The following is a 13,073-nucleotide window of genomic DNA, read 5'->3' as shown; positions in this document are numbered from 1 at the left end:
CTACCTAAAACTGGTTTAGATAGCATTGTTCAGATGCTCCTTGAACTCTGACAGCCTTGTTGCTGTGACCACTTATCTGTGAAGCCTGTTTTAGTGATTATCCACCCTCTCAAGTAAAGAACCTTTTCCTAATGTCCAATCTGAACTTCCCCTGATGCAGCTTCGTTCTTTTTCTCGTCTCCTATCACTGAGCACCAGAGAGAGGAGACCAGATCATCTTCCTCTGCCCAGCTTGAGGAGGATGTGGGCTGTGATGAGTTCCCCCCTCAGCCTTCTCCATTCCTCCATTTCCATTGGATTCTATCATATAAACCTCAGTTGTCATTTTGTAATATGAAGTGCCTTAATGTCCTTAATTGTTCCTTATATGTAAGCTGTTCTATACTGTCGGTTGTCTTTGACATGGTTTCTGATGTACTTCAGTTCTTATGTTCTTTCCAGGTCAGGAAGGACTGTGAATATACACAGTTGGGTAATAAAGTTTTTGGTGTTCTTATATTTGTTAAAATTGTATTGTTTTTTTTTACAGTCCTAACCACTGGGCCAGTATTAATTATAGATGTGTTACGGGTAGTGATAGCACAGAACCTATTACTTTGTATTATGTTAGGATATATAAATTTATATATACCTGTGTGTGTATTAACTCCCAAGTGCTTCCTCTTACAGTTTGCTGCCTTGAATTTTTGTTTGCTGTCTTCTTTTCCTTAACATTCAGGTTGGGATTCAGCTAGTCTAAAGACCCAAGCAGCTGAACTCTTGATGTAGTTTATAGAAAAATAGCACAATTACTTTTATTTGCTTCCTTTGTTCTGTAATTTGTCTCTAAGACAGTTGGTGGCACCATCCAATGCCTTCCCCATAAGGAAAAGCTCTACCGTGAAAACATTGTTCATTCTTGATTGTGTAACAAAAATCTTCATGTATACGTATATGTGTATATATCTTACTGTTCACTGGTGTTTTGTCTTCTCTCTGGAGTCAAGAAACGTGCCAGAATGTTTGAAGGAGTTTTATTTTTTGGACTTTTTATAAATACTTTGTTATCTCTGACCTGCTTTTCTGAGTATTTTACATTTGTTTGATTAGCATTTTTCCTTTGAGGTTATAGATGGTTCAGTTTTTCACACAACTTGAATACCTCTCTTTACCCTGCTCTACAAGCATTGCTGATCTCCTTTTGCCCTTTCTCAAACTTCTTTTTTTGACAATTGTTGTGTATTTGCTTTGGCCTCCTGTGGGATTTCTTTAAATATATTCCCATATTATATATTTACACCTTACTCTTTTTAAACAATTTTTTGTAGCTGCCCTTTTTTTCAAATTAAGCAATAGCAGAACTGATCTATTTTCTTTGCAAAGGTTCCTATTGAAGTGGTTCCTCGATATTTTGAGTCAATCCTTGTTCATTGTTTGTGCCAATCAAACTTCCATAGTTCCTTGATAACTTCTTAATGAAATAACTTATGGTTTCTAAAAAATTTCCTCTCGGCATCATACCCTTATAAATTCATATCTGTATGGTGGTAATTGAACTCTCCTGTTACTGGGTTTCCAATCTCTGCACCTTTCTAGTCTCCTCCAGCCAGGTGCAGTAACCATCTGAATGGTGTAATACAGAACTATACATCTCAGATTGTTTATTCTTCCTACAGTGACTCTTAAAAGCATGTAATTGGTCTCCTAATATAGGAGAAATATGATTTCCCACCTAATCACCACTCCAATCCTATTAACTGTTTTTGAAATGCAGAAAAGACCTTATGTGGGTCTGGTGTTCTAATAACTCTTCAAGAATAAATTTATGATGACTCTAAAGACTGTACTTTTTCCGTTCAAATATTTTGGGTTGTTTTGTTTTTTGGCATGTCCCACTCCCTCCTGCTTTCACTTACACCCTGTCTGAAGGATGCCATGAAAATTATGGCTAGTGATTCTTGAGTCTTTTTACTGACTTCTTTTTTCCCCACTTGGTATTGACTATTGTCTATGCCAATAGGTTCATTTCCCTTCCTTTGGCTTCACTTGGAAAGTATCACATTTGCTATTTCTTTATATTACTTCAGCAGGCTGTGTCTGGGAACTTCACTGCTCACCCCTGCCCCCACCACAATGAAGTCAAATAAGCAGCTGGTACCCTGTCCTGAGGAGGCATTCTACAGATTAGCCAAAACCAAGTAATAAACACAGTTTTAAATCACTTACTTTCTAGGCTTATTTAAAATACTTTGACTGTGTTTTGATCAGTAATTAAAATTAATAAAGTCTGTCCTGGTTGTATCAAGTCTTTGTTTCTGCATTCTTCATTAGCAATGCAGTTTTTCAAATATGAATTATTTGTGCTAAAATGATTGTATTTTTTTTTCTGATAAGCTTGCCAATGAGAAAGTGACTTATTTCAAATGGGGTGGAAAATCTTAAGGCCAAATCTGGATCGTACTTTAGAATATTGTTAAAGTTGGAAATTTCTCCTGAGATCAGGACAGAGTATTTACACTCTTATTACTGTTCTTCAGATTAATTAGATCATGGTTTGATAGGTAGAAAAGTAGTGTAGAGCTTGTGCTTGTTTGTTTTCTTATGTATCTGTTACAATATACAATAAAGTTGTGACTTCCTCAGAACAAGTCTATGTGCTTATAGAGCAGTTACTTAAACTCTATTATAGTCCATAGGGTGAAATGATCTCCTTTAAAAAGGAGGTGTCTGTTAGCAATGTTTTAGACATTCTGTTTAAAAGAGGACAAAAGATGCACAGGTTGTACCTCTAATTCTCTCCCTTTACTATAGGGAGATGGGGGGAATGCCATGTCTAAATGGATAAAATATTTTTGATAATTGTTCCTGTTTAGGTCTCAGATTTTTCATCCATATGTTAACCATCCAAAGTAATAGAATGCAAATTAATGCTTATCCTTCTTTCAGAACTTCAAAAACAAATACAATGTTATTTCTTGTTCTTAAATACATATAGAATATTAGGTTATATCCTATAATCATCCTGCACGTTTGTTACATGTCTGAATGTTTTCTGCAACAGCTGAAAATTTCTTTTTTAGAACCAGAAGAAAATGTCATTTTTCTACCCTGCTCAATCTTGTGTGGTGTGATCTTTGGATTGCATTTAGTAGTTTACACAGGATCACAAGGGAATTTCAACTGGTTCCTCTGTGCAGGGTTTGAGTACAATATAGCCTGACAGCTTCAAATTAACCTGTTATTCTGTGATTGTGATTTCACATGCTATAAGTTAAATTCTAGTGAAGCTGACTGATTCTAGCAAATGGATTTGCGTGTCTGTGTATGAAAGAATGGCTCAAGCCAGTGAGAATTTAATTACTGAATCACATCTAGTTCGTATCTTTCTGCATTTATTGCATAATGCGTGTAATTGAATTAAAGCATATAAAAAAAAATTACAAACTATAAACCTCTTTTAGATTCTTTTTTCTGGCTGTAGCAAAGCAAAGTTGTCGTACTGTGCGGGAGGGAGCTGTTGGGTGGCGGAGGGTGCGGTATTTAATGGTAAGCAATCCATATGTTCGCAGGGGCCGTGGAGGGGTCCCCCCACCTGCAGCAGGAGTCCCCAGAGGGGCACCAGCACCCCGAGGAGTCCCTCCCAGTCGAGGACCAGTCAGTCGGAGCCGTGGACTCCTGGCACCCAGAGCAAGAGGAGTTCCGCCACCCGCGGGCTACCGGCCCCTTCCACCACCTCCGGCGCAGGAGACGTATGGTGAATATGTAAGTCGAGCTCTTGGCCATGAATAAAGCATTTAACTTTGGAGGGGTTGTCCTGTCCCAACAGATGGGATGATGCTAAATGCAACACATGCCCTGACTCAACGGATGAGACCAGTTGTGAGTTAACTCTTGGTTAATTCTGCATGGTTATGTGAAGTGAATGACAGACAATCACTCCAGGGGTCCAATTCAATTATGAGTTTTACTAAAAGTATATGTTGGAATACTAGTTACAGCGAATAGTGGCTTGGCAAAAGTATTTTATGATAGCACAGAACTTACCAATGCATTAACACCAAAAGTCCTACTATGAGCAATGTGTTGGCAACCATTAGTAGCTATAATGCAAGACTTAACAAGAATCCAACAGCAGAGCTTAAGATAATGTTACTCTTACATGTTTAAAAGGAAAAGAGAGTGGTAGAGAGGGAAGGAAAACTAAGGTATGAGAGAGTAATGTATCACAGAAAGAGAGACAAAGAAATAGGGATATAGAAAAAAGGAGAGAAGGAAGGAGGAGAAAGGAAGAAAAGGCTGAGGGATCCAGCCACTCTTATGTCTCCACAGCATGGATGACAGGACTTCTATGATCATGTATGGTCTCAGTGTCCTGCGGTAAGGATGCTGGGGTTTGTAGTTCAGTAGCGCATCATCCTCCAATGTCAGGTCTGGTTGGTGAGGCTGTTGGGCTGAAGGTCCTCAGGGTGGTGGATTCCCAACCAGTGCTGTTTTAGGTGAGCTTTTTTATAGATCTCTGAGTAAAGGAAAGTTTGGTGAGGAAAGGGTGATTGAGAAAGATGGACAAGTCTGGACAAGTCCTGGGCCATGTTGAAGGGTCTCAGCTTTTCCCCTTTGTGTGCCAAGCTGGTCATATCAGAAGATGGGGATATGTGCCCTCCAGCTCATTCCTCATCTCCCTTATTGACCAGCTGGCCTGGGCTGTGGCTTCTTAGCTTGCTGTTGATATGTAAATCACAGTTCCCCCTATACTGAATGTGTCATCTCCTGTGGCTGGATGAACTAGTTTTGCCACAATGTTTTCAGCCACGATCCTTATCAACGCACAACAGGAGTGACCCAAACGATCACTTTCAAACTCAGTAGAATCTCTTCAATTAGTAATTAAGTCTTGAACCCAGAATCTGTGGCAAATGTGGTCACCTTTTCAAACTTGAACTGTTTCATATTAATAAAGCTTTGTGTTATATATAGCACCATAAAGACACTTGCAGTGCATTTGGCAAAATAGTTACATACCTCTTAAATGTATTATATTAAGCTTCTGCTTTACAAAAATCTAAAAAAAATCACATTGTCAGTAGATTTTTAATTCTCAAATAAAACTGGGAATAGTACTCTTAAGCCTTTGTGGCCATATAACTGTTCAATGATTAGACAACTAAAATATTTTTATGAAACATTCAGAAATGATACTAAAATTTTAACAGTGTACACTGAATCTCGATAAGCCATACATATTTATCTTGATTTTATTGTATTAAAAATTTAAAAATATCAAAATACTTTCTATTGTACATGACGGAAAATTATAAAAGTTATGAATTGATAGGGTAAATTTAATTTAAACTGAACTTACAGAGCAGTGAGATGAAGAAAAAAGCTTATTAAATCAAAACTATCATAAAAATGGATTTAGTCTTATGGAAAATAACATTTTCAAGGGCAATGCTTTTACTGTTTTATATCTCCTAAAGCTTTTATTGTGCCCTCTTTACAGTCAAGTCTGTCTGAACTTTGCCTCTGTTGTTCAGACTAGCAAAAAAGGAATTCCTGAGCTCTATTTAGACACTTTTTGCTTTTCTTTCAAACTTTCTTCCACTTACCTTCACAGAGTCACAGAATGTCAGGGATTGGAAGGGACCTCAAAAGTTCATCCAGTGCAATCCCCCTGCTGGAGCAGGAACACCCAGATGAGGTTACACAGGAAGGTGTCCAGGCGGGTTTGAATGTCTGCACAGAAGGAGACTCCACAACCTCCCTGGGCAGCCTGTTCCAGTGTTCTGTTACCCTCACTGAGAACAAGTTTCTTCTCATATTTAAATGGAACCTCTTGTGTTCCAGTTTGTACACATTGCCCCTTGTCCTATCATTGGTTGACACTGAGAAGAGCCTGGCTCCATTCTCCTGACACTCACCTGTATATAGTTGTAAACGTTAATGAGGTCACCCCTCAGTCTTCTCTTCTCCAAGCTCCAGAGCCCCAGCTCCCTCAGCCTTTCCTCACACGGGAGATGCTCCACTCCCTTCAGCATCTTTGTTGCCCTGCGCTGGACTCTCTCCAGCAGTTCCCTGTCCTGCTGGAACTGAGGGGCCACAACTGGACACAATATTCCATGTGTGGTCTCACCAGGGCAGAATAGAGGGGAAGGAGAACCTCTGTGACCTACTGACCACCCCCTTCTAATACACCTCAGGTACCATTGGCCTTCCTGGCCGCAAGGGCCCAGTGCTGGCTCATGGTCATCCTGCTGTCTACCAGGACCCTCAGGTCCCTTTCCCCTTTTTCTTCATCTCTTCTTTCCCCGCCCCCCCCCCCAACCCTTCTAAATCAAATCTCAACCATTTTCCTGCTGATCAGAAACGTGACTTTCTTTAACACTTTTAGCTTTGTGCTGATAGAAGTTTATCGGTAGTACAAACAGACACGTACCTGAAGAACTCAGAAGTTAATGTAGTTTATTAATGTTATGAGAACTAGTACTTGAACAATGGACTAAAATGTTCTCTGGCTATACCTGACTTGACTTTTCAAAGTGGGTAATGCAAATAGGTGGTTATTTCACAATGTTTTCAAAGGAATTGGTTCTCATTAAACAGCCTGTTTCCATGGCATACATTGTGGAATGCATGGTGATGTGATCCAAAATAAACCTCTTTGAGTAACTTCATATTTATATATATGTATATATATATCTGCTGTTTAAAGCATGAGTATATAGGAGTGGCACAGAAATAACAGCTGTTAGAATCAGTATCCGGATGTATGCTTCACTTCAAGAGAGAATAATTAGAAAATAGCGCTGTGCTAAATAACTTCTAAAAAGAATGTTCTCTAGAACTGGATCATTTATCTTCCAAACAAGATATCTTAACTGGGATAGATATATTTAAAGCTGTTATTGACACAGCAATGCTAGGTCGCCCATTTTAAAATATCATATTTTATGTGACTCCGTTGTTGAAATGGAGAGTCATTAGAATAAATGTACACATTGCCCCTTGTCCTATCATTGGTTGACACTGAGAAGAGCCTGGCTCCATCCTCCTGACGCTCACCTGTATATAGTTGTAAACGTTAATGAGGTCACCCCTCAGTCTTCTCTTCTCCAAGCTCCAGAGCCCCAGCTCCCTCAGCCTTTCCTCACATGGGAGATGCTCCACTCCCTTCAGCACTAGTCTATTGTGTGTTGTTAAGTTTAATGCACAGTATTTTTTACTTGCCCAGTTGTCATTCATTATCACAGTGCCTTAATTGTGTCTTTTACAGGTTAAGGTAACATGGTAGGAGTCATTACCAGTATTTGTCCTTTCCTTACTGTTTGCTTTTAGCTATATGTAGTATGAAGTGCTGGTTTGCTAACTTGAATATCTGTTTGCTGAGAAGCATCTGCAGAGTGAGAACATCAGTGAGATCTGTGTATCATAAGCAGTTATTTTAAGGCGAAAATAGTTTCAGAGCCTCGGAGATGGGGATATCCTGGGAAGTTACAGAACAGCCTTTGGAACTTTTCCATTGAGGACTGGAAAGTCTGCAAGGATTCATGAAGATTTTCATTCCCTCAGGCTTATGAGACTCTGCTTTGTACTCGTTAAAATGATGTGAAACTACACAAGTTCAGAAAGAAGAAAACTATATTTTGGATGGAAGACTTCAATAACTTGCCTTCTGTAACTCTGCAAATATCTTAAAGAGGATGAAGGGTTTTCAGTACATCAAGTCCTTGCCCTTTTCCTCTGTGGTGTGCTACTAAGTAAAATGAGGCCATTATTGAGTCAGAAACACAAACATTTTCCTTTCCTTGCTTTACTAACTTTTTTTCTGTGGTCTTTGATCAATGAATCTCTAACAGTTATGAGAAACTTACTCAGTTCTACTCCTGCCTATCCTAATCTCTTTCTTCTTAAGAATATCTTTCTTAAAAGATATCAAAATGGGAAGCAGAATGCTTACTTCATTCTGGAAAATGGGAAGGGTTAATTCTGGAGACAGTGACTCACCCAGGGCGAAAATCAAGCTGCAGGCAAAAAATAATTCACTCAAATTTAGGTGCATTTTAATGTGGACTCAAGATTAACAAAACTGGGTGATCGTTGCTGTCCTGTCTGCTTGGAGCCCTTGGGGAAGTTGTGTGGAGCTTGAATGCTACAGAAAGCTCTGTGCAGAGGTAGATGACATCCAGCACAGAATCATAGAATAGTTTGGGTTGTAAGGGACCTTCAGGGCTCATCCAGTCCAACCCCCTGCCAGATCAGGTTGCTCAGAGCCCTGTCCAGCCTGGCCTGGGATGTCTCCATGGATGGGGCATCCACCACCTCTCGGGGCAACCTGGGCCAGGGTTTCACCACCCTCAGCATAAACAGTTTCTTACTCATTGTCTGCCAGCTTTCTGGGAAGTTTGTAGCACTGGCTCTGGAAGCTTGATGTGGCCTCCTCTGCTGCAGTTACACAACATATGGGACTAGCAGCAATATCTGCACATTTTTCAGTTCATTATAACTAGTTTTCCCACCTCACTGCTGCTATTCTCACTTATGTATCTCTCTTACACCAAGACCTATTCCTCCTGGGACCTTGCCATATTGTTAGTACCATGATGAAGGTTTTGAAGCCACTAAATGACACTTCCTTATCATTTGCTGTGAACATTGACTTTTTAATAGCTGTACCATCAGCTTAGGCGATAGCAAGAACTCAGGTTTCTGCAGCCAGCCGGCTTTATAATCACTGTTCTAACCTCATGGCTCTGCTTGGGGTGATAAACTTTCTCTGAAGACCAACATGGCTCACAGTTTTGTATCCTCAGCCACTCAGGTCAGGAGATAGCCTGGTATGACATGTGAAGCATACTCAGGATTATTTTTATAACATTTGGATAAGGGAAATTATAGTAGGTAGTTGCTAGATTTGTTGAAGAACTGAAAGATAGTTTCATGGACATCACTCTCTTAATTATAGGAGAACTTTACTCATTGAACAAAACTGTGCAACAGATAAAAATATCTTCATGTATTTTTAAGTTGACAGTTTATTCTGTTAAGATAAGCAATAGAAATTGTATATAACTACTAGCTGGAGATTTTAAGCTTTTCCATAATTATCAATAAGCAAGACACTAACAGTATGCTAGCATTTCAGTACATTTTACGTGTCAATTCCTTAGCCAATGTTCAGTAAAACATAGATTAGAACATAGTTGTTCAGTCTCAGTTACTGTCTAGTAACAGTTCCTGCTCTGCCTTTTGCTGTTGTCTTCTTACAAGCTTCAAAACTTTGAGACGTTTTCTAAATTAGTAATACAGCAATTTGGCTGAAGCTTTTTTAAGGTTAGTTTTTTTATTTCCTGCTGTTTTCATGTCAAGTGTAAATATTTTGCAAATATTTTGTAAATATTTAAATTCTGTACTTCATATGAATATTTTTGATGCCATGTCAAGTCCTGTTTTGGCTGCTTAAATGTGTTAAATGCCGAGTGAGATTTATTTGAGCTGACAATCAGATTTTTTTTTTAGGCATTAAAAATTGGACTTTAAACATGTTTAAAACCTGTTGCTGTGGCAATGTGGAATGTCTGCACTGAAAAATAGAACTTGGCAATCTAGCAAGTTATGGCCAAGATTTCAACACTACTTGGGAAAGCGGCGATCAGATCTGAATGTTCCTCCCTAGTCTGGGGTGGGGGAAAGTTAAGTCAGAGCTTTTGTTCTGTTTCTGGCAATTTTATTGATGTTGTCTTGTGTCCAGACAAGGGTTACCTCAGCGACAAGTTCTTCTAATGCCATGACCACATGTATAACTTCTAGCAGTTAATGCTTCAATTAAATATTGCAATGATATTGCGTTCTGTAATAAGAAATGGAATTAAAATGGAATGTCTATCAGTAAGAGACCTAGGGCGCCTTTCTAATGTCAAGTAACTTGAAAAATAATATTATGAACTATTTCCAATTACATGCCAAGATTTTTTAACTTGGGTACAGACTGCTTAGGAGGATGCACAGAACATTTGTATGAAAAAAGATACTGATAGCAAACTCTTTAAAGTCTACACTTACTGCCTGATTCAGCTAAATCCTAAAGCTTAGGAATTGCTAAGTTTTTAAAGTCTATAGTTCCTGAAGCGTATGTTTCTGAATATTTGCCGAAATAATTGCTTTGGCTGGTGGACAAAGCAGTGCTTCAGACTGAATTAATACTTAAGCCTGCAATTTTCACATTAAGTCTATACTATGGAACTACTCACACTATATATACTACAATACATATAAGTACTGCAATAGTATGAGGCTGTGCTCATACTGTTTCCAATGAGAAGTGGGGAAGACCCAAAAAACATCACTGTAATATGCTGGATAACAAGACAATGCAATAAGTGGATGATCAAAACAATAAGTGGATGATCATAGAATGATTTTGGTTTCAAGAGACCCTTAAGATAGAGTCCAACCATAACCTGACTGTGGCACTAAACCATGTCCCTAAGAACCTCATTGGTGTCTTTTTGGCACCTCTGGGGATGATGACTCCACCACTACCCTAGGCGGCCTGTTCCAATGCCTGACAACCCTTTCTGGGAAGAAATTTTCCCTAATATCCAATCTAAACCTCCCCTGGTGCAACTTGAGGCCATTTCTTCTTATCCTATCTCTTGCTACTTGGGAAAAGAGACCAACCCCCTCCATGCTCCAGCCTCCCTTCAGGTAGTTGTAGACAGTGATAAGGTCTCCACTCAGCCTCCTTTTCTCCAGGCTGAACACTTGTGCTCCAGACCCTTCACCAGCTTCGTTACCCTTCTCTGAACTCTGTCCAGCACCTCAAGGTCGATCTTGTAGTGAGGGGCCCAAAACTGAACACAGGATTTGAGGTGCAGCCTCACCAGTGTCCAGTGCAGTGGAACAATGTGGCGCTCTATGTATTTTCTTAATTGGTAGCTCAATATTTCTCCAGCAGTGGAAGGCCTTTGGTTCCAATTCCTCTTGAAGGTGTTGACATTCCCTCAGTTCTCCCTAGAGATGTTGTGCTGACCACCAGGACACTGCCTGTCCTTGCATACACAGCATCAGGAGTGGTGGTTTCTCTCCTTTTGATTTTGTAAGAAAGCCTTAGAAATTTGTGAGAACACTTAAGGGAAGTTTGTTCACAAACAATATTTGGATGGATGGCTAAGGACAGAAATCCATGTCATGATCCAGTGATTATTACAAAATATGTGTGTGTGTATCTGTTAGTGAAAAGAATGAATGCTAAGTCTTACTATTTACAAGTGAGAGCCCATTCAGCTGAATAATCTACAGCCTAGTATTTAGTGCACCTTTCTAGAAAGCTAATACAAATTCTATTTGGATCTCCAGTGCTGAGCTTGAATTCCATCTTCTCATTGAGATCATATTTAATTCTGATTTTGCAAGAAATCAAAATTAGGATTAAGGTGGAAGCACTTTCTTGGAGCTATTAATATGATGCTGATTTTGCATGGTGAACTGTTTTCAAAGCGGACTTTTTTTCTTATTAACATTTGCTCACTTACTGTTCATGGTTGAAGGAGGAGAGATCTTTAGGAAAAAGGAGGAAAAACATTCTATACTATATAAAAAACCAAGCTTTTTACTTAGAAATAAATGTTTCTTAGAGTAGACATGGCAAAATATTGGGTAAAGGGCTAGTCCAGATTAGGTTAGACTTTGAAAATAATTTAAGTTCTCCCTGAACAGAGCTCAAATATAGCTTTAATGTTATTTTGCAAGAGTGATACCATGTTTTAATTTACATTGGTATCCTGAATGTTGATAGTTTCTTAATGACATGCAACATTAATTTCAGATGTTTTTTATTTGCTTAGTTTTGATTGTGAAGCTTTTTGTTTTGGTCCCTGGAAGCTTTAGGTGGCTTCATTCTCCAAGAACTAGAGAAATGATCTTGTGTCCACTCTGTTTCACCCCTGTAGATAATGTTGTGGTTTCCACTTATGTAACACGCCTTTTATTAAGCAATCTATTCATTGAGTTCTGGCTTTTCTGAAGTACTAAGACTATTCTTAAAGTCAGGGTGAATTCAGGTAAGATGTTGGAAAGCATGTTCATAACATCAAACCATTATTCCGTGGCTTTTTTTGGCCAATTATAATGTTACTTTTCATGCTAAATAGTACAACCAAGAAGAAATAAATCTAAAAAAAAATGTAGTTTATATTTAAGTCACTCAAATACTTACTTCATTTCATTTTGAATCTTTTAGATTTACGGTTTCTGGGGTTTTCAGGATGAGGTGGAAAAAGCATGAAAGATCTTATCATTTTTCTCAATAATTCGTGCAGCTTTGGTTGTAGGAACAGTGAAACATTTTGTAAGAAAGGCTGAAAAGCTGCCTATCTCCAAGTTGAAAGTTCACCTATAACATGCACATAAAATACTTTATTCTCAAAGTATTTTAGTTTAAGCTGAACATGTAAGTGGACTGTTTTCTGACTTGGTATTATTGAATGAACGTGAGTCGTCCTCCTGATTCAGAGACTGCTCCCTGCTGTTGTACATAGCAAACCACAATTTTTGAGGGCTGACAGTAGCTTGGTTTAAATGTTACTGCCTATATTCATTAGCAACTCTTATTTTTGTTGAGGTACATTAAAGACAATCTACCAGTACATCTCTCATTCCAGGAATATCTTATTTGTTCTGGTTGAACATGCACTGGGCTCCTTTTAGATTAAAGCAGATGAAAACCTACAAAATAAGAGCTTACAGTCTGTGCATGTTTGCTGCTAATGTCCTTAATGTTAGCGCTCAGACTTTAGATGGTTGTAGCTGCCCATATTTGTTTTGATTGCCTCGTATTGTCTGTTGATTAAATGATGGGGAGATGTTGTTTCCACGTAACAAAATGGCTGTTCCTTCCCTTTACAATTCTAATTTGGCTAGGAGAAACTCTTCATTGCACCGCACTGATGTTGTCAGATGTTCTTTCTCCTTCAAGTTAATCTCTGCACAAACAAAGTTTTTCAATGTGATGGTTTTTAGCTAAAAGGAAGATATTCCTGCAGTGTTCTGTGATGAAGTACTGGTGCAAGTATTAATTTCAGAGAATGATGAGGAAAAGA

General features: G+C 38.7%; 1 protein-coding gene across 1 annotated transcript in view; it reads left to right on the top strand.

Moving 5' to 3' along the window:
• The window catches only part of KHDRBS3 (KH RNA binding domain containing, signal transduction associated 3), a gene marked incomplete at both ends in the record, with an annotated part of 90,048 nt that overhangs the window by 55,332 nt on the left and 21,643 nt on the right, over positions 1 to 13,073 (top strand). The window contains one exon of the mRNA XM_080339736.1: positions 3,549 to 3,741. Within this exon, the coding sequence (XP_080195862.1) occupies positions 3,549 to 3,741 (193 nt within the window). The remainder of the gene's footprint in view (positions 1 to 3,548; positions 3,742 to 13,073) is intronic.

The sequence above is a fragment of the Nesoenas mayeri genome (assembly GCF_963082525.1).
Source record: "Nesoenas mayeri genome assembly, chromosome: 2".
Classification (NCBI taxonomy): domain Eukaryota; kingdom Metazoa; phylum Chordata; class Aves; order Columbiformes; family Columbidae; genus Nesoenas; species Nesoenas mayeri.
The sequence above is the reverse complement of the archived record's forward strand: the minus strand, read 5'-3'. Positions and strand labels throughout refer to the sequence as shown.